Genomic DNA, 25,290 nt, shown 5'->3' on the forward strand with positions numbered 1-25,290 from the left:
TTTCTCATCCATTCATTGTATGCTTTCTTCTTTTGTGCCACAGCCTGTTTCACCTCTTCAGTCCACCACGCTGTTCCTTGCACCCCCCTCCGTCTTCTCTTCCTTCCACACACCACATCACATGCTGCACATATTTCTTCTGTAAATATCCTACACACACCTTCCACGTCTCCCATCTGCTCCAATTCATATTTGCCCAATCGTTCCTCCACTTCTCTCTTATACTCTGCCTTTTTCTTATCCTCTTGTAACCTTTCCACTCTTCTTGCAACTACTCCTTCCTGTCGTCTTTCCCTTCTTCTATTCCTCCATCTTACTTGAATTCTAATTCTGGCCACCACCAAGTAGTGGTCAGAAAGTCCACTCCCCCAACCTCTATAAACTCTTGCATCCATTACACATCTTCGCGTCTTTTCATCCACACATAATCATTGCCTTCCTTTCATTCAGTTCACCACCCACCCTTCTCATCACTCGCCATGTATACCTGTGGATCATTTTATGCCTGAAGAGGGTATTGGCTATCACCAACCCCCTCCCAGCACAAATGTCCACTAATGCACTCCCATTCTCATCTATCTCAGCAGGCACACCCCACTCACCAACTGTTCCATCCACCTTCACATTCCCAACTTTACCATTCATATCACCAATCAAAAACACTCTCTCATTCCTTCCAAACTTTTCCATGCACACTTCTACATTTGTCCAGAACTCTTCTCTTACTCTTCTAGCACGATCTTGCGTTGGCGCATACACACACACAATCGCCCACATTTGTATTCCAACTTTCAACTTTACCCACACAATCCTTGACCCAACTGATCCATACTGTCTAATGCTCCTCTTCCATCTTTTACTCACAACTATACATACTCCTTCCTTTGCCCTCTCACTATCACCTACTCCTTCACATATACCCCATCCATACTTCCATTCTCTCACACTTTCTCCTCTCCATTTTGTTTCAGTTATTCCACATACATCCACTTTTGCACCCTCAAGCACCTGGACAATCTCTCTCTCTCTTTCACCTCATCATTCGCTCCCCTTACATTCCACGTTCCGATAACCATGTCCTTTGTCCGGTCCTTGGTTGTCATCATTTGGTCAGTCCTTGTCCGAGGCTTATTGTTTGTTTTTTTAGTTAGTTGTTTTCCGGGGAGGGGCACTAACCCTCCGCCAACATTTTAGTCGCCTTTTACGACAAGCAGGGATACTGGGGGAGTATTCTTGAAAAAAAACCCTACCCCCAGGGGGTAGGATCATCATTTCTGACTGTTTCTTCCTCTAATGCTATGTAAACTTTGTCCTCCATATTGTCATCGATTGGGGAATCACTCTGGCCCTGATTGTCTTTATTGGCCAGGTCACTGGTAACAGGTGCATTGCTGAGACAATGGTGTGTGTGGGGGGGGGGGGTAGGTTATGCAGTGTAAGGCATTGTCCCTGCTTGGCATCTTGTAGAGGAAGGTGTCCCGTGTATACGTACGAAAAATCACGTGCGAAAATTGAAACTTGTGCAAATTGGGGACCTTGCAATTGCAAAATGTACCAGTACGTCGACGGGACTGGAAAATGCAAAATGTTGCAACGTACCCATACGTCGACGGGATGTCTCGGGTTAACGGTAACATTCTTTGTTTAGCTCTCCAGTCAGTCTCTCACCTTTATCAGCTTTATGTTAGAGAGGAAAAAAGTAGGGTAATATATGAAGAACAAATAAGTGTAGTGGGATGATAGGAGGGAGGGTCATTGTTCAGTAGAGGCAGAAGTGCCCTTTTTTTTTTTTTTTTTTTTCACAAGATACAGTATCAGCCAACAGATAGATGGGTAGATAGAATCAGTGAGTGCTTCTTTAACTTCTAAAGACCTTGGCTGTCGAACGACAGTTACAGAAAATGTCGCATAAAGTCCTGTGGCGTCGATGGTACAGAGGCAATCAAAAACTGGTGGTAGGTAGCACCGCCTCTTTATGATGTATATGGAACCCGGCCAATGGGAACTAAAAGATCAGGTGGTGGGAGGAGTGATCCGACCCCTCCTGGGGTGTGGGCACTTCCCCCTCCCCAGGCCATCTCTCCACCTCCCGTTGCCCTATTGGATCCTGCCTTCTGTGTCCCCTTCCACCCAGACTACCCACCATATCCCCTGTAGGCCATACTGGGTGTGTGTGTGGCAAACATATTCCCTCCCTTTCCCCCCTCCTCCTGATGCCCCCCCCCCTACTCCTTCCACCTCCCTATTCCTCCTTACTTCTCTGTCCCATTCTCACTCTTAGTGAGGAGTAACTTTTTTTTTTTTTTTTAACGGTCAATTGTGCAATAACCATTAGACGTATGAGTGTGATATACATTTTCTGGTGTGTATAATCAAGGTCTTCAAATCTGTATGACCAAAATTTACTTTGGTGCAATTTTTTTTGTCCCTGTCTATACATGAGGGGTAACAATTTTTATGTTTGACGTTCTTTGGGTGATATTGTGGTAACCGTAAGTCATATGAGAGTGAAATGTACATTTTCAGGTGTGTAAATTGAAGCTCTTGAAACCCGGAAGAAAAAATTTTTACCTTGGTCAAAGTTAAAAAATCGGACCCTTTTTGCAGGTCTAGGGATAGGGGAGCTGAGGGATTTGCGGTCTTTAGGGATTAAAGCAACAACCCATTTGTCATTTGAAACAGTGATGGCTAATGTGTCAATGTAATTTTATAATTGTCATCCAGTGGTCTGTAGAATAATCCCTTTGTGTGTGCCCACTACCTTTAGCTGCTTTATTGTAGCATTGAGATATTTGTTGCCATTTTTAAGCCAGGTCACCAATACTGTATAAATCTTTCAAACACGTCATTCATGTAAATTAAGTTATCATGTCATATCGTATCGTTTATAAAAGCTCCAACATGCTTGCATGTGTCAGCCTCAGTTACCTAATGGTAGCTTTCCACACTGCTCGATCATTGGTAGCCTCCCTGTTTAGTCCATCATCCCAAAGGTCACACTCTGTGACTTCGTCTTAGATCTTTTTTAGTCTGCCTCTCGCAGCCCTACCCCTGACGTTTACACTTCTCACTGTCTGCACCCAGTTGTCATCCTCCATCCTCTCAACATACCCAAACCATCTCAATCTACCCATCCTTATCACAACACCAGTACATTCCAGTCCCATCCTTCCTCTCAACTCTTCAATCATAATCAGTCCCCCACCCACCCAAAGCCCTGCATTCAAGGACATACTTCACATCCATCTAATCACTGTCATTTCTGTACCTTTGAGCCTGTGAATATCCTTGTCCTTTATTGCCCAGGTCTCACTACCGTAGCATGCCACGTACAAAGATCCCTTAGCACGGAGGGAGAGCCCTCTTAGTGTTCGAAGAGGCAGCAGCTCCTGAACTTCCTCCAGCCATTCTTTACCCTAGCCACAGAGCCAGCTTCAGCCCCACCTCCAGCACATAACATGTCCAACAAAAAACAGAACAACTACTCACACTTGAGAAACTCACCAGCAAGATCAGTCCTTTCACACCTGACAAACTCTGTCTGTTGTCTTCGACACACCGCACACACGAAATTAGCATTATTTTGCAATCTACCTGCAGATTTCTATGTTTATGTAGCTTGGAAGGATCTACAGCAAGGTTCTTAGATCTCTTTGGGAGACATGAATCATGGATCAGAGGATAGATGAAGCCTAAGTAGTGAGTAATGGATCTGCCACACCCTAATGCCAGTAAAAATAGGGAAGGGGGAAGGAATATCCAACCTCCTTTTCCTCCCTTTCATCATCATTACATCATCATCATCCAGACCTTCTTTCCCACCCTAGGGCGGGGTGAGGAGTAGCAACGTCCAGACAGCCCAAACTTGCCCAGTCCAATGGACCACACTTCCATTCACTCACTATTCAAGCCCCCGGAATCCTGAATCTATCTGATATGCCAAAATCATTCACCACGTTCTGTAACTTCACATAAACGTATCAGAGTCAGTCCAGACGCTGTCACATTAAAAAGGGATGCCAAATCCCTGATCATGCGCTTCTCCTCACAACATTCATCCAGTCAGCTCGATATCTTGTCAGTCCCCTAGCCTCACTGACTTCCAAACCTCTCTTCCTCACACAGTCATCCACCATATCTCTCCACCTTCTCCTTAGCCTACCCCGCCTCCTTCCTCCTTCAAATTCGCTCAGAAATACCTTTTTCATCACTCTTTGTTATCCATTCTCTCAACATGACCATTCCATCTCAGTACACTCACTTCGATTCTGGTGTCCACAGACTTCCTCTTTCCATATCTTTCACAAATCACATTATTTCATATCCTATCCACTATTTGTACTCCACATACATTCCTCAGCAGTCCTAACTCCACTGCTCTTACCCTTGACTTTTCATTTTCATGCCACACCATATACTCACATCCATATGTTTAAGTTGGCATTAACACTCCTTAATGTAAGCCTTGTGCAGCTGCAACAGTCAAGCCTCTGTTTCTTGTCAAGGCCATCATTGCACCAACTACTTTCCTTCCTTGTGTCACTCTAGTTTCCAACTTCTTTTGCAAATTTTCCTTTCTTTTCTATCATTGTACCCAGGTATTTGAACTCTCACCAATTCCATCTCTCTCCATTCACTGTAACATCACACTGGGAGTCACCTTCTCTCTCATTAACCATCACTTTAAACTTTTCTCCATTTACTCTTAAGGCACGACACTCACAGACATCAGCATAACTCTGCACTAGCCTACCAAGTTCGTGTCCGGTATTTGCAGGTAGTTCTGCATCATCAGCATACAACAGATTTGAGATATTCCATCCAACACCATTCATTACCAACACCATCCCCCTCTCCATTACTTGTGTTTTTACTTCTCTCATCACCCCGTCCATATATATATTTTTCTACAATATGTAGCAAACATACGAGGTGCTGTTCAAAATTTTCCCGACTAATGCCATGTAAAACTGAAAACTCATTACAGCTTCTGTTTGCAGCCATCACCTTCAATGTAGTTCCCTTGTGCATTGATGCACCAGTCCCAGTGTTTCCTCCATTCCTGGAATGCTTCCTGGAAGGACTTTTTGATGAGAGTGTCAAGCACTGCCCGCTATTCCTCCTGGATGTCTTCAGTGGTATCTAAACAACGCCCTTTGAGCTTGAGCTTCATTTTTGGGAACAGAATGAAGTCACGGGACCTGGACAAGAAGGTTTCATCTTCTGAGGCGAGTCCAAGAAGCTCAGTGCAGACATTGACCTGTTGCTGCATATGGTTAGCTGTCAGGAGTCTGGGGACGAATTTGGCTGCGATGCAGCGCATGCCCAATTCTTCACTGAGAATCCTCTGACATGTCCCGTACCCAATTCCCACCTTCTCACAGATATTGTGAGTGCTCCAACATCGATCCTTATGAACAAGCTGCAGAATTTTTGTGACATTTTGAGGAGGTGTGCTGGTTGCAGGTCTCCCTGTGTGCTTGTCGTCGTCAACCAACATTCGACCAGCCTTGAACCGTGCATGCCACTGGAACACCTGTGTCCAACCAGCTAGAGATTGCTCATCAAACACTTGTTGAATCATTGCCAGAATCTCTGTTACATTTTTCCCAAGATTCACACAAAATTTAATGCTGTTCCTTTTTATGTCCATCTTGAAAATCGCCTGATGACGTGCACGACAGCAAGCAAATGAATGTCACTAATCCCCACATCTGCCAAGCTCCGCGCTGCATTGCTAGTACTGCCACCAGGAGGTGCATCGCGCTACTACAGCCAGTTTAGACCGCGATCCCAGTCCAGAAAATTTTGGATAGCACCATGTATGAATATATGTAATGTCCTTTTCCCTTAGTCCCTAGGGTTAAACTATGCAGTAGTTTGTATGTGTATTTCTGTGCTCTAGGGGTCTGTGGAATGTACCCTATGTGTCCGCCTCCTACCTCCTGAAGCGCAGTCTCCTGGATGACCCTCAGACCAAGCCATCCTTTATTAGAAACCTCCTTGACCCTGATATGGCCCTCTGTGAAAACCTGAGAGAAAAGGTTAGTGCTTGAATTAAGAAAGGTTGGAGTTGCTGGAAAGGGAGAGGAAGGGAGTGAAAGGGGAAGAGGGAGTGTAGAAGCTGGGTAGGAAGGTAGAATTCTAATTTGAGTTAGAGGAAAACTGTGACTAATTCAGTAACCTCACCAACATAGAGTGTACAGTACTTGTGAAAAAAAAACAGCAACTAAAAACACTAACTGTTTTCTAGTCAGCCAAGAACGTACCCACTGATAACAACAATCAGAAGTGTACCAGTCAGTCAATGGCACAGTTACTGAACACAGCAACCTAATTAATTCATTACAACGGTAAAGCATGTATAGACGTGAGTGAAAGTAACAACTCAGGATATTTCCCTAGAGACAGAGGAGTGCAAAAAGCTCACACAGAACAGGACAGGAATGGATAGTAAAAATGTATTACATTTACATTTTTTCTCAGACATTCAGTAGTTTGAAGATTCGTGCAAGACTGGTAAGCCACAAGACAAACTGATTTAGCCTCTCAGGATGAGCTGTGGTTGCTTTTCTTTTCTTTTTTTCTTTCTTTCTTTTTTTATAGCTTCAATTGATATGAATTTGAAGGTTATTAATACCATAATATTCAGTGTTCAGTGAACGGACTCTCTCAGTATATGACAGGGAAATTGTCTGTTGCATGTGTAAGAGGTTTGCTGCTTCATGATGGTGAGGCATTGGCAGTATAGGATGAAAAGATTAAATATTTAAGCATAATGATATGAGAATGGGATAATGGATGTGTATGTCACATTGTGGTAGAACTATGAGACAGATATAAGAGGACATTATGGAAATGTGAGTGTGAGATGATGCACACAGGTGGACTGAGGTGGTTTGAGCATGTGGAAAGAATGTGTAACTGAGTGAACTTTAGCACATACATTAATATAGAGAGAAGAAACCTAGAAGGCAGACCAAGGAAGACCCCTTGAGGTTCTGAAAAGTGGTCTCAGGGTCAGGGGACTTGATGAAAGTGCTGCAGGAGAAAATAGATTGACCCATGCAAGCATGAAACACTGTTTCAGAACTGATGTGCAGAGAACAACAGGGCAATATGTTTACACGTACAGTGCAACCTCCTAAATCTAAATATCCTTATTCCAAAAACCTCCATTTTTTCAAAAATATTTTCATGCAATAGGAGGGTGTTGATATCTGTCCTCACAGTCAGTGCATACCATATTTGAAGATAGTTATTTCTGAACAGCTACAGTAAACCATCAATGTACCGAACCCTCTTTAACGAATTCTGGTTTTAATGACCACCATGAGCCGACCGAAGATTATGTTAACAGAATTTGTTCGGTAAAAGAATGGATGCATGGAAAACACCGACCAGCATGGCGCGCGCGCACACGCACACACACACACACACACACACACACACACACACACACACACACACACACACACACACACAAACACCGCTCGCTGGTGCAGTGGTAACGTTCTCGCTTGCCATCTGGTAGACGGGAGTTTGCGCCTCGCTCAGGTTGCGAAAAGTTTCACTGACGAAGTGGGTGGTTACTGTCCCCCTTGAGCAAGGGGACGGGTGTGTGCGTGTGTGAAGGTCACAGCCTTGCCCTTAGATCGGACTATATGAGCTCTCAGCTCCCTTCCGGGAGGGTAAAAGCTGACGATCACAACCATCAAGCGATCCTGACCGACCCGGTGAATTACACACTCTGTCTCTGTCTCTCTCCGTCCTGCAGACCGCTTCATCAGTCTCTGGGTAAGCAGCATTGTGAGGGAAGCCATAAATAGAGCATTCGTTGAGAAAAAAGAGCCATGTAGACCCAGCTGTATGTTATTGTGTAAGACTGTGCAACCGACCAATGCTCTTTATTTAACAGACTTTGTTTGATTAAAGCCATGACGCCTGGGAAATTACCAAACAGCATGGTGTTCGGCTTCAACATCAAGGGCATTTAGTTCGTTATATTGAGGGTGTACTGTACTTCATTGCTGTTGTTGTTGATGGTTATACAGGCTATTTCATATGTCATTTTCTCTGGAAGGGCTCTGGACCCAAGTGTTTGGATTTGAGAATTGTTACTGTACAGATAAACCCCTTAAAAACCTATTACACCCAGGACCATTTTTTTTTTTTTTGGGGGGGGGGGAATTTCTCAGGCAAGAGGGAGTGATATTGCAGGACTGATTTACTGGAGAGAGGGATGATGCTGTTAAATTTATTTCCTGCTTGTGTAGTAAATTGGTGGTAGGTGGAGGCACTCACCATCCACTCACTCAATGTAGTGCTGCTCTCGAGTGTCTGCCCTGTCCTCTCCTCCATCCTTCTTTCCTTCCATTTTCTTCTGTCTTTCTTTCCTTCATTCTTTCCTCGCCCTTCTGCCTACGGGTGACTTTACACTCCCTCTTCTGTCTTTCATTCCTTCATTCTTTCCTCTTTCTTCTGCCTATGGGTGACTCTACACTGAGTGACAAGCCAAATGGTTTCCTGTACACCAGGAAACCATTTACTTCGCTGGGTGGTAACCATATAACCAAATTTTGGCGCCTAGTGGTTTAGTGGGTAATTATTGTGCTCCAACCGGATTGAGCCAGTGAAGGTTTATATCCAAGGGGTGGTTGGGGTTGATTGCTCACATAATGCCACTCAGGGATGAGTGAGGTTGGTCACTCTCATCTTAAATATCAGGACCAACTGCCTAGCCCCGGGCTCCTACGCTTCTCATGGGGCAATGTAGGATTGGATGATGATGATGATGATGTAGTAAATTTTGATAATACAGTAAAAGTCCTCCAATCTGACCACCAGTAATCTGAAAATCCCAATACTCATTTTGTCAAGGCGAAATTTTCCTAATTTTTCTGGGCTTTATTTAAGAATTTATCTGGCTTGGACTTGCCCTTGGACTTGGATGTACCTGCCTGCAACTATTCATTACACTTCTGTGCATTTCTGGTGTATAAAACAATAACCCATATGATTTTAAGTGTTTATTTAATGATCATGTACATACCTCTAATGTGTTCAAAGGTCCCTCCCAGTAGTCCGAAATACCCTCGGTCCCCTGCCATTTGAATTACAGGACTTGTACTGTACTGTAATACAATAATAATCATTCAGAAATTTTTCCCTAGCAGATGATGATGATTAAAATGATAATAATAGACTACAACAATAAAATAAAATTATACACCTTTTTGCATCAGTCATGAAACCCAGTATAATTACCAATACCATGGCCACCAACACTGCTGTACTATTGAAACCATTGTTGCCACAAACAGAAAGTCTTCATGTACGTCACCAACCGCGTGGACTTTGGTCACTTGGTCAACGGTATCAGCTTCAACCCTGAGCGCATGAACCCAGAGTTGTGGGAGCTGTTGGAGAACCGCTGGGACTGGGAACGCCGCTATCTCCACCCCAACTTCAGCATTGCCGTCGCGGAGAACACCACACTTGAAATGGTGAGAGGAGTTATTGTTCTGAGGTGCGACAGTGAGGAGAGGATGTTTTTTAGGCAGAGAAGTGAGGTGAGAATATTTTTGGGGGGCAGAAAGATGTTTTTTTTTTAGGTAAGATGGTGAGGTGAGGATATTATTTTGTGTGACAGTGAGGGGAGGATATTTTGGGGAAGGAAGGTGAGGTGAGGTGATATTATTTTGAGATAGGGAGGTGAGGTTTATCCTTAGGTATGATGATGAGGTAAGGATATTATATTGAGATGTGACAGTGAGAGGAGGATGTTTTGGAGAAGGAAGGTGAGGTGAGGATATTGTTTTGGGACAGAAAGATGAGGTTTGTTTTTTGGTGTGATGGTGAGCTAACGATATTGTTTTGAGGCATGATAGGCAGGAAGGTGAGGTGTATTTTTGGGGTAATTAACCCTTTAAGATTCCCATGACACATTCATGCATTATGTCAAATCCATCATCAGAGATTCTGCTGATGCATTCATACATCATTTTAAGATACTTTTTTAAACAGTAATCCTTGATTATCCGTCATAATAGAGCCAAAGGCATGACCGGATATGGGCAATGTCCGGATGTCCTCATATGGAGTGGTATCCTCTACTGTACCCATGCCCTATCTAAAGCCATACCCAACCTAATTCTGGCAATGTTCGGTGGTCATTCAGCTGTTTTTATGCATCAAAACTCACATTGCAATATGCAATATAATTGTTAAAAAAAATAAAAAAAAAAGCAAAAAGCAAAACCCTACCAATATGTACAGTACCCCTCCTAATTTTGGTAGTGTTCTGAAGTCTTTCGGCTGTTTTTAGACATCAAAGCAGACATTGCAATATGCAGTATATTCCTAAACACCAAGAAAACAATGCATAAAAAATAAAAACTATCAATATGCTCAGTACTCCTTCTAATTTTGGCAGTCGTCTGCAGTCGTTCAGAAGTATTTAGACATCACAACACAGATGGGAATATCCAGTGTAATGTTAAACACAAAGAAAACTATGCATAAACAACAAAAATCCACAAATATTCTGCCTATAATGTACAGTACCCCTCCTAATTCTGGCAGTGTTCTCCAGTCTTACAGCTGTATTTAGTCACCAAAACACACATGGGAATATCTAGTGCAATGCCAGACATTAAGAAAATAATGCATAAATAACAACTCTCCACAAAAAATCAGTGAAGATGATAGTTGCAGTATTTTTAACCCTCTCGGAAATTCAAAAAGTTTCTGAGACAGTAGGAGTAATGGCTGACTCCGTGGCACAAAGAAAAACATTTCTTTCGCTTTCAATATGGCCCCGGAAATTGGTTATCCATCCATCCATCATCCAATCCTTTTTGCCCCATGAGGAGCGTGGGAGCCCGGGGCTAGGCAAGTTGGTTCTGACATTTAAGATGAGAGTGACCAGCCTCGCTCTTCCCTGAGTGGCATTACGTGAGCAATAAACCTCAACCATCCCTTGGATATAAACCTGCATCAGCTCAGTCCGATTGGAGCGCTTTAATTACCCACTAAACCACCAGGCACCATGATCTGGTTATATGGTTACCACCCAGCAGAGTAAATGGTTTCCTGGTGTACAGGAACCCGTTGGTTTGTCACTCAGTCTAGAGTCGCCCATAGGCAGGAGGAGGAGGAAAGAATGAAGGAAAGAAAGACAGGAGAGGGAGTGTAAAGTCACTCATAGGCAGAAGGAAGAGGAAAGAATGAAGGAAGGAAAGACAGAAAAGGAAGGAAGGAAGAGAGGAAAGGGCAGACAACCAAAGCAGCACTACATCGAGTGAGTGGATGATGGTTATATTAGTATAAATTGTATACCATCATCTTTGCTGGTGTAGTAGTAGTTGTTCCCTAGGCAGTCTGGCCGAACAGCCCCGAGTCTCTAAGGAAGACCATGGCCGAGACTGGGATTTCCCACAGTGCTGTCAAGGAGTGTTTGTTGTGTTGTTGGCGTAGGTGATTGTGTGCAGTGCAATCTTCCATAGTGTGCTTAATAGTATGGGGTGCTGTGTTTCTTTGTGGACAGGCATCAGCAACAGAGTCATCCAGCCTCTTCTGGTAACTTAAGAGGGCTGGATGATGCCCACATCTCAGTCTGGCCGGTGGACCCTGTCCTCACATTGGAGATAGGATTCAGAAGGATAGATATCAGGAGGCTGTGCATGCAGCTGTGTGTTGTCTTTAAGTGACTGAATGGAGCGGCGAGTGGTTTGGGTATGGATGTGCTTCTGGAAACTGGTCTGAGGGGGGAGAGATGACAGTATTTGTGTATGATATCGTGTGCTGGGTGTTGTTTTGATGTTCCTTGGTGTGCGTGGATGTGCTGCCATGTAGTGTAGTGGATGTTGTGGGTTTGTGGAGGCTGCAGTGATAATTTGGGTGCCTCTCATGTCTAGGTGATCCTTAACTTTGAGGACTTTGGTTTCTTGGTGTAGGTGGTCTGTGGGTGTAGTAGCTGTGCAGCCTGTGATTATTTTTAGGGCCATGTTCTGTATGGTCTGTAGTGTTGTAGTGTGTTTTAGTGAGGTTAGAGCCCAAGCAGGGCTTGCATAATTCATCACTGAACGTATACTGTGGTGGTGGTTTCTCTGTTGTGCCCAAATGTTGTATAGGCAGGTGACCTCAAGGCATTGAGTCTTGGTGTTATTTTATTTTTAATGTTTGTGATGTGTTGTTTAAATGACGTTGATGTATTGTATGTTACACCAAGGATTTTGTGTGTGTGTGTGTGTGTGTGTGTGTGTGTGTGTGTTCTTACCTAATTGTTCTTACCTAATTGTATCTTTACAGGAATGAGTCAAGCTCGTACTGTCCCGTGTCTTAAACCATATTTATCGTACATATCCTTAAATTTGTGAATTGTTTTGGCACACACTATTTCATACGGTAGTGCATTCCATTGATCAATTGCTCTGTTTGGGAAACTGAATTTCCTTACGTCTTTATCACCTCTCTTCTTATGCAGTTTTTTGCAGTGTCCTCTTGCTGATGCTTCTCCATATGTTTAGTAATCATTTATGTCTATTTTCTCCTTCCCTGATGTGCACTTATATAGCATTATCATGTCACCTCTTTTCCTTCTCTCCTGTAGTGTTGGTAGATTCAGTTTATTTAGTCTTTCTTCGTAGCTTAGGTCCCTTAAGCTTGGTATCCATCTTGTAGTGGCCCTTTGAACTTTTTCAATCTTGTCTATGTGTTTTTTGAGATGAGGACTCCAGACTACTGATGCATATTCCAGGGTTGGTCTAATGAATGATGTTGTTATCCTTCTTAGCATGTCTTCATTTATGTATGTGAATGCTATTCTCATATTTGCAAGCAGTGTATATATGTTCTGTACCTTCTCGCTGATGTGGTCAGCCGGAGATAGTCTGTTATTGATAATCACACCTAGGTCTTTCTTTCTGATGTGTATAGGGTTTTATTTCCTAACTTATAATCCCAATCAGGTCTTTTTCCACTTTTACCAAACTTGATTACATGACACTTGTCCACATTGAATTCCATTTGCCATGTACTACTCCATTCATGAAGTTTATTTAATTCTTCTTGAAGCTCGTTACAAGAGTCTGTGTTAGTAATTCTCCTTTGTATTTTTGCATCATCTGCAAACATATTCAGATAGCTCTCATTTCCAGTGTTACTGTTTATATCATTTATATACACTAAAAACATGATTGGTGCCAGCACTGAACCCTGTGGTACTCCACTAGTCACTTCTTTCCATGATGAGTAGTTTCCTCTTAGTACTGTTCTCATTTCTCTTTTTATGAGAAAATCTTGCATCCAACAAAACAGTTTGCCTCGAATTTCTCCTTGATGGTACAGTTTCCATAAAAGTCTTTGGTGTGGTACTGTGTCAAATGCTTTCCTGAAATCTAAATAGATATTGTCCACCCATCCTTCCCTTTCCTGTATTGTGTTTTTTTACTCTGTCATAGTAGCTCAACAGATTAGTAACACATGATTTTCCTTTTCTGAAACCAAACTGTCTTTCTGTTATCATACTGTGTTCTTCTAGATGATTTACCCAAGCTTTTCTTATAAGCTTTTCTAATACCTTGCTTACAACACTGGTCAGTGATACTGGTCGGTAGTTGAGTGGATTTTGTCTATTTCCTTTCTTGAATAAGGGGACAATATTTGCTTTTTTCCAAATATCAGGTAGTTTACCTTGACTCAAGGATTTTTTGAAAATTAAAAATAATGGTTTACTTAACTCCTTTGCACATTCTCGTAGTACCCAACATGAAATTTCATCAGAACCACTTGCTTTTCCTCTGTCTAATCTACTTAACTCCTGTATTACTTTTTCTGCTATTTGTATATCTGGTAGTATGTGTGGACATGCATGTTCCACATAGTCCCTTTCAAAATTTTTTTCTTCTGTAAAAACTAATTGGAAATTCTTATTTAGTGCTTCACAAATATCTTTCTCTTGTGTATAAGTGATTCCCTCGTCCGTAATTGATTGTATTATATCTTTTACTTTGGTTTTGCTTCTGATATAGCTGTGTGTGTGTGTGTGTGTGTGTGTGTGTGTTTGGTAGGGGAGTGTTGTTTATGGTGAGGTGTGGGATGTGACTGTGTTCTGCTGTCCAGTTTGTGAGAAGGGTCACTGTAGATTTGGCTGGAGCTATTTTGAGCCTGTTTGTGGTGAACCATTTGTTTAGTGTGCTGAGGTAAGGTTGGAGGATGTGTGCAGCTATGTTTGCATTTTGGTGTGTACATGTAAGTGTTATGTCATCTGCATAGGAAGTTATGTGTATCTGTGGTGTGTGGGGTGTGGGTATGTCGTGCATGTATAGGTTAAAGAGTGTAGGGGACAAAACAAGATCCTTGGGGGACATCATTTGTTAAGTTTCTGATGTTCGAAGTCTGACCGGCATATGTTACATGTGCACATCTGCCTGCTAAGTAGTTTGCTAGCCATCTTTTTGTGTTATTGTGCATGTTTGTGTTGAGTATTTTGTTGTGAGGTTGTGGTGGGGGATGGCATCAAAAGATTTGCTAATGTCTAGTGTGACTAGGAGTGTTCTGTGTGGTGGCCTAGCTGAATTCATGCCATCAAAGCCTAGCTGAATTCATGCCATCAAAAACTCTCTGTGTAAGGTCTGTAAGAAGAGTGTTTGTGGAGTGTAGTGGCCTAAAGCCATGTTGTGATGGGGATAGGGGGGTGTGAGGTGTAACTAGTTGTAGTGCCAGTCGTTCAGTGACTTTAGAGGGACTGTGATGGGGCGGTGTGAAGAAGGTAATATGGGGTCTTTGTTGGGTTTAGGGATATCAAAGTGTAGAATCTTTGCTGGTGTTTATGCTGTAAGTTAAACTAGTAATAACACACAAAACTGATGAGTAAAAGTACAAAAAAGAACGAGAATAAACTTGTAGGAGAGTAAAAAATATCAAATAACTTCCCAACAACCTAGTGCAAAGTAATGCCTGCATCGTCCAAGAACAAAGCATATATCTAGATGCAGAATTTCATGAGCTTTCTCATGGTGTTTTAAGAATTTTGATATGACCACTAGAATTCGAATAAATCTCAAAAAAGCAAAAAATTCATGCAGGGATGGTGGGAGACACATGGGCGGGGGAGGACTGAGAGGGAATGAGGTAAGCTGGGCAGTAGTGAACATGGGGAGGGATGGAGGAGGAATGGGTGGGGGGAGAAGCGAGGGATACCGCGGGGCTTTCACTATTTGGTGAGGAGGCGGATGGGCTCTTTTGCTCTGCTGGTGTGTTAGGGTCTGTGTTACCCCCCTGAGGGTGGTACGTCCCCAATGATCCAGCCAGTTGGCGAACTTTCACCATTCGGTAAGGAGCCGTACAGCCATTTTAGCTCAGCTTGTGGGTTACGCTGTTTTCCCAAAACGCTGCCAGAATGTAACTGGTGATCTGGGTGACTGGGGGATTTTGACCATATGGTAGGGATCCTTACAGCCGTTCTCTCTCTCAGCTTGTAGGTTACACTTTTGTTTTCCTCGCACGCTGCTGGTATGTTGCCAGTGATCGTGGTGGCTGGGGGATTTCAACCATATGGTAGGGATCGTACAGCCATTCTTGCTTAGCTTGCGGCTTAGGTTCTGTTACTCGCATGTGGACAGAGACCAGTGAGCCACGGAATGAAATTTTTTTACTTTGTAGGCCAGCGCCGAAGCTGGAACTTTTATGTCTGGTTATGGACAAATAAATCCAGATACGGTTATAATAGAGCCATGGCCCAATGAACAGATTTGGAGCATGACTGGATACAGGCCGTCTGGATAATCAAGGGATTACTGTATACAGTGAGTTTTCAAAATACAAAAACCCAAAGTACAAATTTTCGATGGTACGGAAGCGATGGATATACGACAAATTCCACAATATGAAAATATCTGTTGATGATATGAAAAGTGATACGAAAGGAAATAAGAAAAATTCAAAATGAGCACTGTGCAAAGCGCCACGCTCACTTACGGCAAGAAAAAGAACTAAACCCCCTCTGGTAAACACATTTTCACCCGCTCCTCAGTTGAGTCCATGTCCCTCCTCTCCTTGCAGCTTCACTGTACGTGAGGATATTTTTGCAGCTCTTCACCTTTTTGTACTGTTTTGCCATGCCTCCCAAGCACCTTGCATCATCTCCAGCACTGGGGGAGCCCACTGCAAAGAAGCAGCAGCACCGTACTCTAACTCTGGAGAGGAAATTGGAAATTATAAGATGCCACGAGGAGGGGCAGGGAGTCTTGGAGATTGGGTGTGCTTTAGGCCTTGCAGCTTCCCATTGGAACTGTGACGAAGAAAAAGGAGATGTACTGTACAAGAAAATGGCCACCTCCTTCTCTACATCTTCAGCTGCATGCCAGGCCACGAGGACCCGCGACTGTAAACACAGGTATTGCTTTCTTCAAAATAGGAGGGGTAAAGTTTAGGTGGGGGGTCTGAGGGAGTCCTAGGATGCATCCCCCCATTTCTGTGTATATTTTAATGGGGAAAATCGTTCCGATATATGAAATTTCGGATTAAGAAAGTTTTTTTTTTTTTTGTCCCTATCCCTTTCGTATATCAAACTCGCTGTATTCATCATAAATTGAGTTTATCGTAACATCAACTCATCATTTTGACTTTTCATTCTCTATGTTTTCCTTTTTTGAGCATACTACAATAAAATACAACTATTCAGCTTTATAATGACACCAATCCAGCATTCTGTCATGAAAAGTATATTTACACAGACTGATCAGCGAAAAAATCACGAAGTGAATATGTGGCTGAGAATCAGGCAAAATTGTGCATCTTCTTTCTTTTACTTTACCTTGCAATAACATGCATAAATCGCCATAAACTATATATCATTGTAAAGTTAATTTATTGTAGTTCTGTATGGTTCAGACCTGATTTATTCATCTTTATTAGTTTGTTCTTAGTGACTATTTTTCTACAGAAGGGTTTAAAATTGTTGGTTTTCACCAAACTTCAACTAGTCATTTTGAACTTTTAATTTCTTTATTTTCCTTTTTTGAACATACTACAATAAAGTATAACTATTCAGCTTTAATATGGCACCAAAATTAACATTCTGTCATGAAAAATGTATTTATACAGACTGATCAATGAAAATATGGTGGCGCGAAGATGCAGGTCAGTGCGAGAGTGGCTGACCCTAGGACAGATTTAATCTGACCGGGGCTGAAATCTTATAGGGTTAACTGTGGTGATTGGGTAAATTAGGGAAAAGCTGGTGAAGCATACTATATTGTTTTTTGCCTTGAATCTTTTTTGTGTAACTGTTGATGGTAACTAATTAGTTGTGCATAACTGGGGCAGACATATGGAGAAGAAAACATTAATAATGAGAATGCATCGTAATCAAGTTTATCAGAAAATGAAGAGAAAAAAATAAAGATCTGCAGTTTCTTCCTATGCATTCACAGAAAACATTAAAACTGCATACCCAGTCCTGCAGTGTGCATGTGGATTTAAAAGAATTTTATCATCCACTCACTTGATATAGTGCTGGCTACTTCGTTCTTCACCTTTATCATTCTTTTTCGGATTCTGCCTTCCTCTCTTCCTATTTCTCTTCTTTCCTGGCACTTTTTAATATTCTTCTTTCCTTTTCAGGTGGCTTTACACTGAGTGTCAAGGCTAATAGTTTCCTGTAAACCAGGAAATCATTTACAGTGCTGGGTGGTAACCATATAGTAACCCATGTGTTCCCTATGTGTCAACCAGTGAATTGGTGGAGGGCTAGTGCCCCTTCCTGTAAAATAACTAACTTAAAGACAAATGGCCACCCCTTACTGGATTATGGCATTTGGCCATAGATAGATAGACAGACAAAATAATACAAAAATAGTAGCAGTGACAGTACTAGAAGTAGTAGCAGTAGTAGTAATAGTAGCAGTTAATGGATGTGAACCCATTCTACAACATGTCTTAAGATATGAAAGTTATATCTTTCCTCTTTCCCCTATTTTGTAGGGGTCCCCTCAAAAAATCGTTGTGGAAAATTTGCAGTAGTAGTAATAGTAGCAGTTAATGGATGTGAACCCATTCTACAACATGTCTTAAGATATGAAAGTTATATCTTTCCTCTTTCCCCTATTTTGTAGGGGTCCCCTCAAAAAATCATTGTGGAAAATTTTATATAGTGGAATACGTTATCAAGAAACAAGATGAACTGATTTGAGAAATTTGTTGAAATCCATGTGCTCACTTTCCCGTATTTCTGATCATTTTTATTTTTGGGAGGAGGCTGACCCCTCCAAGAATCACTGGGGGACCATCGCTCCCCCAAAATTGAATTACAGATGAAAGGTCATTGTACTACATGTACTAAGATATTAAAGCCATAAACAAAAGTGTTGATGTCTAGGGCTGGCGGGGATACTATCAAAGCAGAGGGAGTGTTGCCATGTGCACGTATGCCACAAGGGTGTGGGAAGTATCTCCATCCTGTGCAGTGTTTGTGATATGGATACAGAAGAAATGCAGTGGTATTAGAGGTAGACTGCAAAATAATGATGATTCCTTATGTGTGTTGTGTTGGAGAGAGCATGAAGAGACTCAGTCATTAAAGGATTGAACTTGCTGGAGAGTCTCTTGAGTGTGTGGAGCAGTTTTTTTATTTGGGGGACAAGTTGTATGCTGGAGGTGGGGCTAGAGCTAGTTTTGTGGTTAGGGTAAAGAGTGGGAGGCAGTCCAGGGAGCTGTTGCTTCTCCTAACAATGAGGAGGCTCTCCCTTCGTACTAAGGGATCTGTGTATGTGGCATGTTTGAGTATTGTAATGCTGTACGTTAATGAGACCTGGGCAGTAAAGAAAGAGGATATTCGTAGGCTTGTATGTACAGAAATGACAGTAATGGATGTGTAGTTTGTCCTTGAATTTGTGGCCTAGGGGAACATAAGATTGTAATTGAGCAATTGAGAGGAAGGATGGGACAGGAATGTATTGGTGTTGTGATGAGGAGGGGTAGATTGAGATGGTTTGGGCATGTTGAGAGGATGGAGGATGACAGTTGGATGAGAGTTTGAAAGTCAGGGTTGGGGTTGTGAAAGGCAGACCAAAAAAAGGCCTGGGAAGAGATCATAGAGTGTGGCCTCATAGATAAAGGATTGAATAGGGAGGCTGCAAGAAATTGAGCAGTGTGGAGAGTACCATTAGGCGACCAAAGTTGATGCATGCAAGCATGTTGGAGTCTTTATAAATGACACGATATGATACAATATCTGCCCTTTTTTCACAGCTTCCAAGAATTTTTAATTTGGTGAGGGTGGCTAACATGCTGAAAATCATGGCTGGATAATTTCATGTGAAATACTTTTGGAGTAATCAGGTGAACTCACCTGGAGTGTTTCATTAAAGTCCATCAAATAGCCTAGGAGGTGTTAACACACACACACACACACACACACACACACACACACACACACACACACACACACATGCACACACACACACACACACACACAGGTTGCATCTCATGTAACAGTACAGGGTATAGAGCAAGTTGCTGATAATACCATCCTGCTTTGCAGGATTGATAATAATAGTAATGATCATCATCATCATCATCATCATCATCCAATCCTACGTTGCCCGATGAGGAGTGTAGAAGGCCGGGGCTCGGTGAGTTGGTCCTGACATTTAAGATGAGAGTGACTAGCCTCACTCATCCCTGAGTGTCATTACATGAGCAATAAACCCCAACCATCCCTTGGATATAAACCTTTACCGGATCAGTCCGATTGGAGCGCCTTAATTACCCATTAACCACCAGACGCCAGAATTTGGTTATATGGTTACCACCCAGCGTAGAAAAGTAATAATAATAATAAGAAGAAGAGGAATGATAATAATAATAATAATAATCCATCCATCCATCACCCAATCCTATGTTGCCCCTTGAGGAGCATAGGAGCCTGGGGCTAGGCAAGTTGGTCTTGACATTTGAGAGTGACCAGCTCGCTCATCCCTGAGTGGCATTACGTTTGCAATAAACTGCAACAACTCGTTGGATATAAACCTATGCAGGCTTAGTGCTGTAATTACCGACTAAGCCATAAGGCGCCATAATTTGGTTTTATGGTTACTACCCAGCGAAGTAAATGGTTTCCTGGTGTGCAGGAAACCATTTGTCATGTCACTCAGTGTAGAGTCACTAATAGGCAGAAGGAAGGGGACAGAATGAAGGAAAGAAAGACATAAGAGAAAGGAAGAGAGGAAAGGGTAGACATCTAAAGCAGCACTATATCGAGTGAGTGAGTGGATGGTGAGTTCCCCCACCTACAACCAAACGGGATTGAGGCGTCTGGCAATAGATAGATAGATAGAATAATAATAATAATAACAATACAATAATGTGACAAGCCAAATAGTTTTCTGTACACCAGGAAACCATTACTACGCTGGGTGGTAACCATGTAACCAGAGTATGGCGCCTGGTGGTTTAGTGGGCAATTAGGGTGCTCCAGTCAGATTGAGCCTGTGCAGGTTTATATCCAAGGGGTGGTTGGGGTTTATTCCACACATAATGCCACTCGGGGATAAGTGAGGCTGGTCACTCTCATCTTAAATGTCAGAACCAACTTGCCTTACTCTGGGCTCCTACGCTCCTCATAGTGCGACAGAGGATTGGATGATGGATGGATGGGTGGATGATACTACTACTACTACTACTACTACTACTACTACTACTACTAATAATAATAATAATAATAATACAGCAATAATAATAATAATAATATAATTACAATAGGTACTTACTTATTCATATTGTGTAGCCGCAATAAGGAAGCATAGCCATAACTGTTTATGGTTTATAAGGTATGTGCAATATAAATAAGACCTGAAGACCCAGAAGTATTGTACCTTCTTGTGTAACATCAACAAGATCTGAAGACAAAGGTCAAGGAATGCATGTGTAGATTTTATGTTAGTCTCGATAACTGTCTAACTGTATGCTTAACTGTAACCTTATTCCCATCAGATCATAAGAGGGACCACAGCTATATACTGTATCAGAAAAGTTACAGCTTTAAAGTGTTTGTGGTTTTCTCTGAAATGTGTTGGAAAGAAAAAACTGAGCAGATTTGAATTCGGTACTTTCCCACGAGGCCAAATAGCAAAATATTGAGCCAGAAGTATTCAGCTAACATTTATCACAGGGTTTTTGACCAGATAGCTGTGACTCAATTAGTTTCCAAAATATTTTAATTTCAAATTTGCAATTTTTAGAATAAAAATGGGTATATCACCTTCGGAAATAGGTCAAGGTCATTTATATGTGGCACAAGGACTTTGGTTCCCCTAGGGTACCCTCATGTATAACATCATGAAGATGATGAAAAAAGTGCAAAGGAGAAAAATAATAATACTGACAACAGCAAGAAGCTTCATTTATGTGGTGAAGCTAAATCTATAATATAATTATCTGATTTCTTAGTTTGTTGGTTTGTTTGTTACTGTAACACAACAAAACGGCGCAACGTAGTGCAGTTTTTGTTAGAGCAAGATACCGTTAAAATGCTCTAACTTGAAGAATAAAACAATTTCCAGTCCAGTTGGGCCACTGGTTCCTGAGGTATGACTCATTTCTGGTCTTTTGACATCAACTGAAAACTGCCGAAGGCAGCCTTTAACCCTTACCCGCGGGTCGTCTCTACCATAACTCACGTTACATAAGTATATATCGTGGGGCGTCACTTCTGTGGTCCAGGGATTTTTAAAATCACCCAGGCTTTCAAGTGCTTTCAAGTACTGCCAGTGTGTAGCTATAGGCAGTGCTGCTAATACTGCTAGTGCTCACATCCAGTGTTACCAATTTAGCCATTTTTCTGTGTTTACCTCGCCTCCCCACCTCCCCTCCCTTACCTCCTCCCCTGCCTAGCTACAGCCTGGTTGCGCAACAGAACTCCCGGCTGGTTTTTTCCATTCGCATTTTCCATTGAAATGTGCCCTATGCCCTATTCTCATACTAAAAAATATATAAAAAAAGGGATAAGGCTAATTGATACTGCTATCCCCACGGGAGGGGCACGGCATGGTCCAGCCATCCCCGCGGGTAAAGAGTTAAGCAAGTAATAATAATGATGATGATGATGATCTATGACTAAAGTTACTACGGCTACTACTGCTGCTGCTACTACTATTACTTCTACTGCTACTACTACTGCTACAACTACTACTACTGCTACTGCTACAACTACTGCTACAACTACTACTACTGCTACTGCTACTACTGCTACTACTACTACTGCTACTATTACTACTGCTACTACTACTACTGCTACTACTACTACGATGATGACGACAACGACGATGATGACGACTACTGATACTTACGATGCTGATGATCTACTACTACAACAACGACTGCTTACGATGATGATGATGATGATAATCTATCTGTAGCCAGATGCCATAATCCTGTAAGGGATGGCCATTTGTCTTTGAGTTAGTTGTTTAATTGGGAGGGACACTAACCCTCCGCCAACCCACTTGTTGACATGTAGGGAACGTGCATGGGTTATGTGGTTACCACCCAGTGTTGTAAATGTTTTCCTGTCCTGCAGGAAACCATTTGGCTTGTCACTCAATGTAAAGCCATCTGAAAAGGAAAGAAGAATAATAAATAATGACAGCAAAGATGGGAAAAATAGGAAGAGAGAAGGGCAGACACCAAAAATGAATGTTAAAGATGAAGGAAGAAGTAGGCAGTAATACATCAAGTGAGTGGATGAGACTGCCACCACCTACCACCATGAAAATAATCCATCCATCCATCCATCATCCAGTCCTATGTTTCCCCATGAGGAGTGTAGGAACCTGGGGCTAGGCAAGTTGGTCCTGACATTTAAGGTGAGAGTGACCAGCCTCACTCATCCCTGATTGGCATTACGTGAGCAATAAACCCCAACCCCCCCTTGGATATAAACCTGCACCGGCTTAGTCCGATTGGAGCGCCTTAATTACCCACAAAACCACCATGCATCATAATTTGGTTATATGATTCTGACCCAGCGTAGTAAATGGTTTCCTGATGTACAGGAAAGTAATACAGTCACTACTCGTTTTATGTTGATTCGGTATACGATAATTCACTAAAACGATAACAGAAAAGTTACACATCAAAATCCAATTTGCGATGAATTTCCCGCTATAACGATATTGTCCTCAGAAAATTTCGTATGAAGCGCCAGGCACACGCAAGGCAACAGTTGCTTGTCTCAGGCAAGATGGTGGCCCCAGTGTGCAGAGCATTGTCTTGGTTCAGTTGTGGCCCCGCCACCCCTTCAAAACCTTGCCTTTTCCACTCGTTTACGTGTGCCCCCCTGCTATCGTCACCTCTTAGCCAAGCATCTTGCTATAGTAGGCCTATATATACATTGTATAGCACCAGGCCAACGTTACGCAAGTGTAATTGTTGTGTTGTTGCAACATTTTACTGTACGTGAGTAACGCCGCCTATATTGGTGTGATAGTGTTTGTTTTGGTCTTGGAGACGACTTGGACCGACACAGGAAATAATTAAGGTGGGTTGTCATTTTTGTTGCAGTCTTAGGTAAGTGATTTTGGGAAGATGAGTTGACGTAACCCCCTTTTTGTAATATGTTTCAATCTCCCTATTTACGATAAAATCGTTTTACGTTAAGGTATGACCTGACATAACCCCATTGTGTAACGAGTAGTGACTAATAATAATAAAGTAGATGAGGAATTTTGTCCTGTGCATTGAAAGAAAAAGTGGAAACTGCATACCTAGTCCTGTGATATGTATGCTGATTTGAGCAATTTCGTTGAAATCCACATGTTCACATTCCCCCATTCTTGAGCATTTGTATTTTGGGGAAGGGCAGACCTCCCTCCCCAAGTATAAAACAACAGATGAGAGTCCAATGTACTGTATATTGTAATGTGTACTAAAATATCAAAGCCTTATCTGCTGTCTCTTCTCTGTTTGAAAATTGTTAATCTGGGAAGGAGACCGGCCCCATCCCCCTTAAAAAATCATGGCTGGAAAATTGTACAGTCGATCCTTGAGTAACATGCAGTTGGGTAACAGTTTTGTACTTACACGGTCAGCATAATGCGACAGGTCATAATCAGCACTGGAAAATCTCGACGTTACACGGGAAGTGTCAGCCGGCGGGGCGACACAACTTGAAAGTCGCACGTGTTGACATACCCACTAGACTTGCCATGATTTGCCGGCTTACGTCTGGGTACATCCACCTCCTGCAACAAGGTCAACTCCGTTGTTTCACCCCTGAACATCGAATGATTCAACTTAGATGTTGAAGAGGGAAGTGCAGGAGAAGCAACATCTCAACAGTGACAACAATATTGGAGGTGGGGAGCAAGGGGAAGTGCCGGGGAGCCACACATCAACAGTACACAGGTACCCAGCCTAACTCTTGCTGTTTATTACGTACGATAATGACGCAGTATTTCCAGTTTTCCTGTTGGAATGAAGTTTTGACAGGATCTTTTGTTGTTGGTTTTTTTTTTATAGATAAGCAAATGTAGTGGACCTTTTTTAAATGTTGGATTTTAAAAATGCTCGCAAATAGGAGATTCCATTATTGCTTTTCATACTGTGTGTATCTTTGATTTTACTGAATATGAAGCATCTTGTTTTTTGCTCACCTGTATCATATTTTGATGGATTTCTCTGTGATGTATTAAAATATTTGCTTAATGCATGGTTGTGTGACTTTTGCTGAACGCACCATGATTAACGAATGCTCATAATTTACGATACTGTTTTGTTGCAAGTTATGCTTAATGCACTTTTATGTGTCTAACTGTGGGCATAGGTTTCACAGCCATTTCTTTTCTTTCTTTCTTTTTTGTGTGTCCAACTCTGGACATAGGCTTCACAGCCTGCTCCCAAGGCCCAGTAGTCTTCCAACATACCATACACCTCTACATATCACCACTTCAGTGCCAACAGCCACCATCCATACTGAGTACATACTAGGGCAGTCTCATACAGGACTGGTGTTTGGTGTTAGTGGGGGTATTTTTACATGTCTGCAGGTCTTCTGGTAGATCAGTAAAGTCTGCATTTATGAAACTCAGATCCAAAAACTGTTCCTTGTCCTATCCAGGATTTGAACCTGGGTCCATTAGGACAGCAGGCCACCATGCTACCAATTCATCCACTGCCTTCCCCCAATTGCACACTGTGAGGTAGATTATAATCATTAGGAGGTCTGGTGAGCAGAACCCCACAGTTAGCTTTCAGCAACAACAGTTAAGCATCCATTGCTGTTTATGG

General features: G+C 42.2%; 1 protein-coding gene across 2 annotated transcripts in view; it reads left to right on the top strand.

Moving 5' to 3' along the window:
• LOC145402139 (procollagen-lysine,2-oxoglutarate 5-dioxygenase 2-like) overlaps positions 1–25,290 on the top strand; it is a 101,688-nt gene that overhangs the window by 61,429 nt on the left and 14,969 nt on the right. For both annotated transcript variants that reach the window (XM_080274256.1, XM_080274255.1), the window contains exons 12-13: positions 5,906–6,044; positions 9,324–9,506. In XM_080274256.1, the coding sequence (XP_080130382.1) occupies positions 5,906–6,044; positions 9,324–9,506 (322 nt within the window). The remainder of the gene's footprint in view (positions 1–5,905; positions 6,045–9,323; positions 9,507–25,290) is intronic.

This window comes from Coenobita brevimanus, chromosome 57 (genome assembly GCF_032717465.1).
Source record: "Coenobita brevimanus isolate Jiangsu-jjx chromosome 57, ASM3271746v2, whole genome shotgun sequence".
Taxonomy (NCBI): Eukaryota; Metazoa; Arthropoda; class Malacostraca; order Decapoda; family Coenobitidae; genus Coenobita; species Coenobita brevimanus.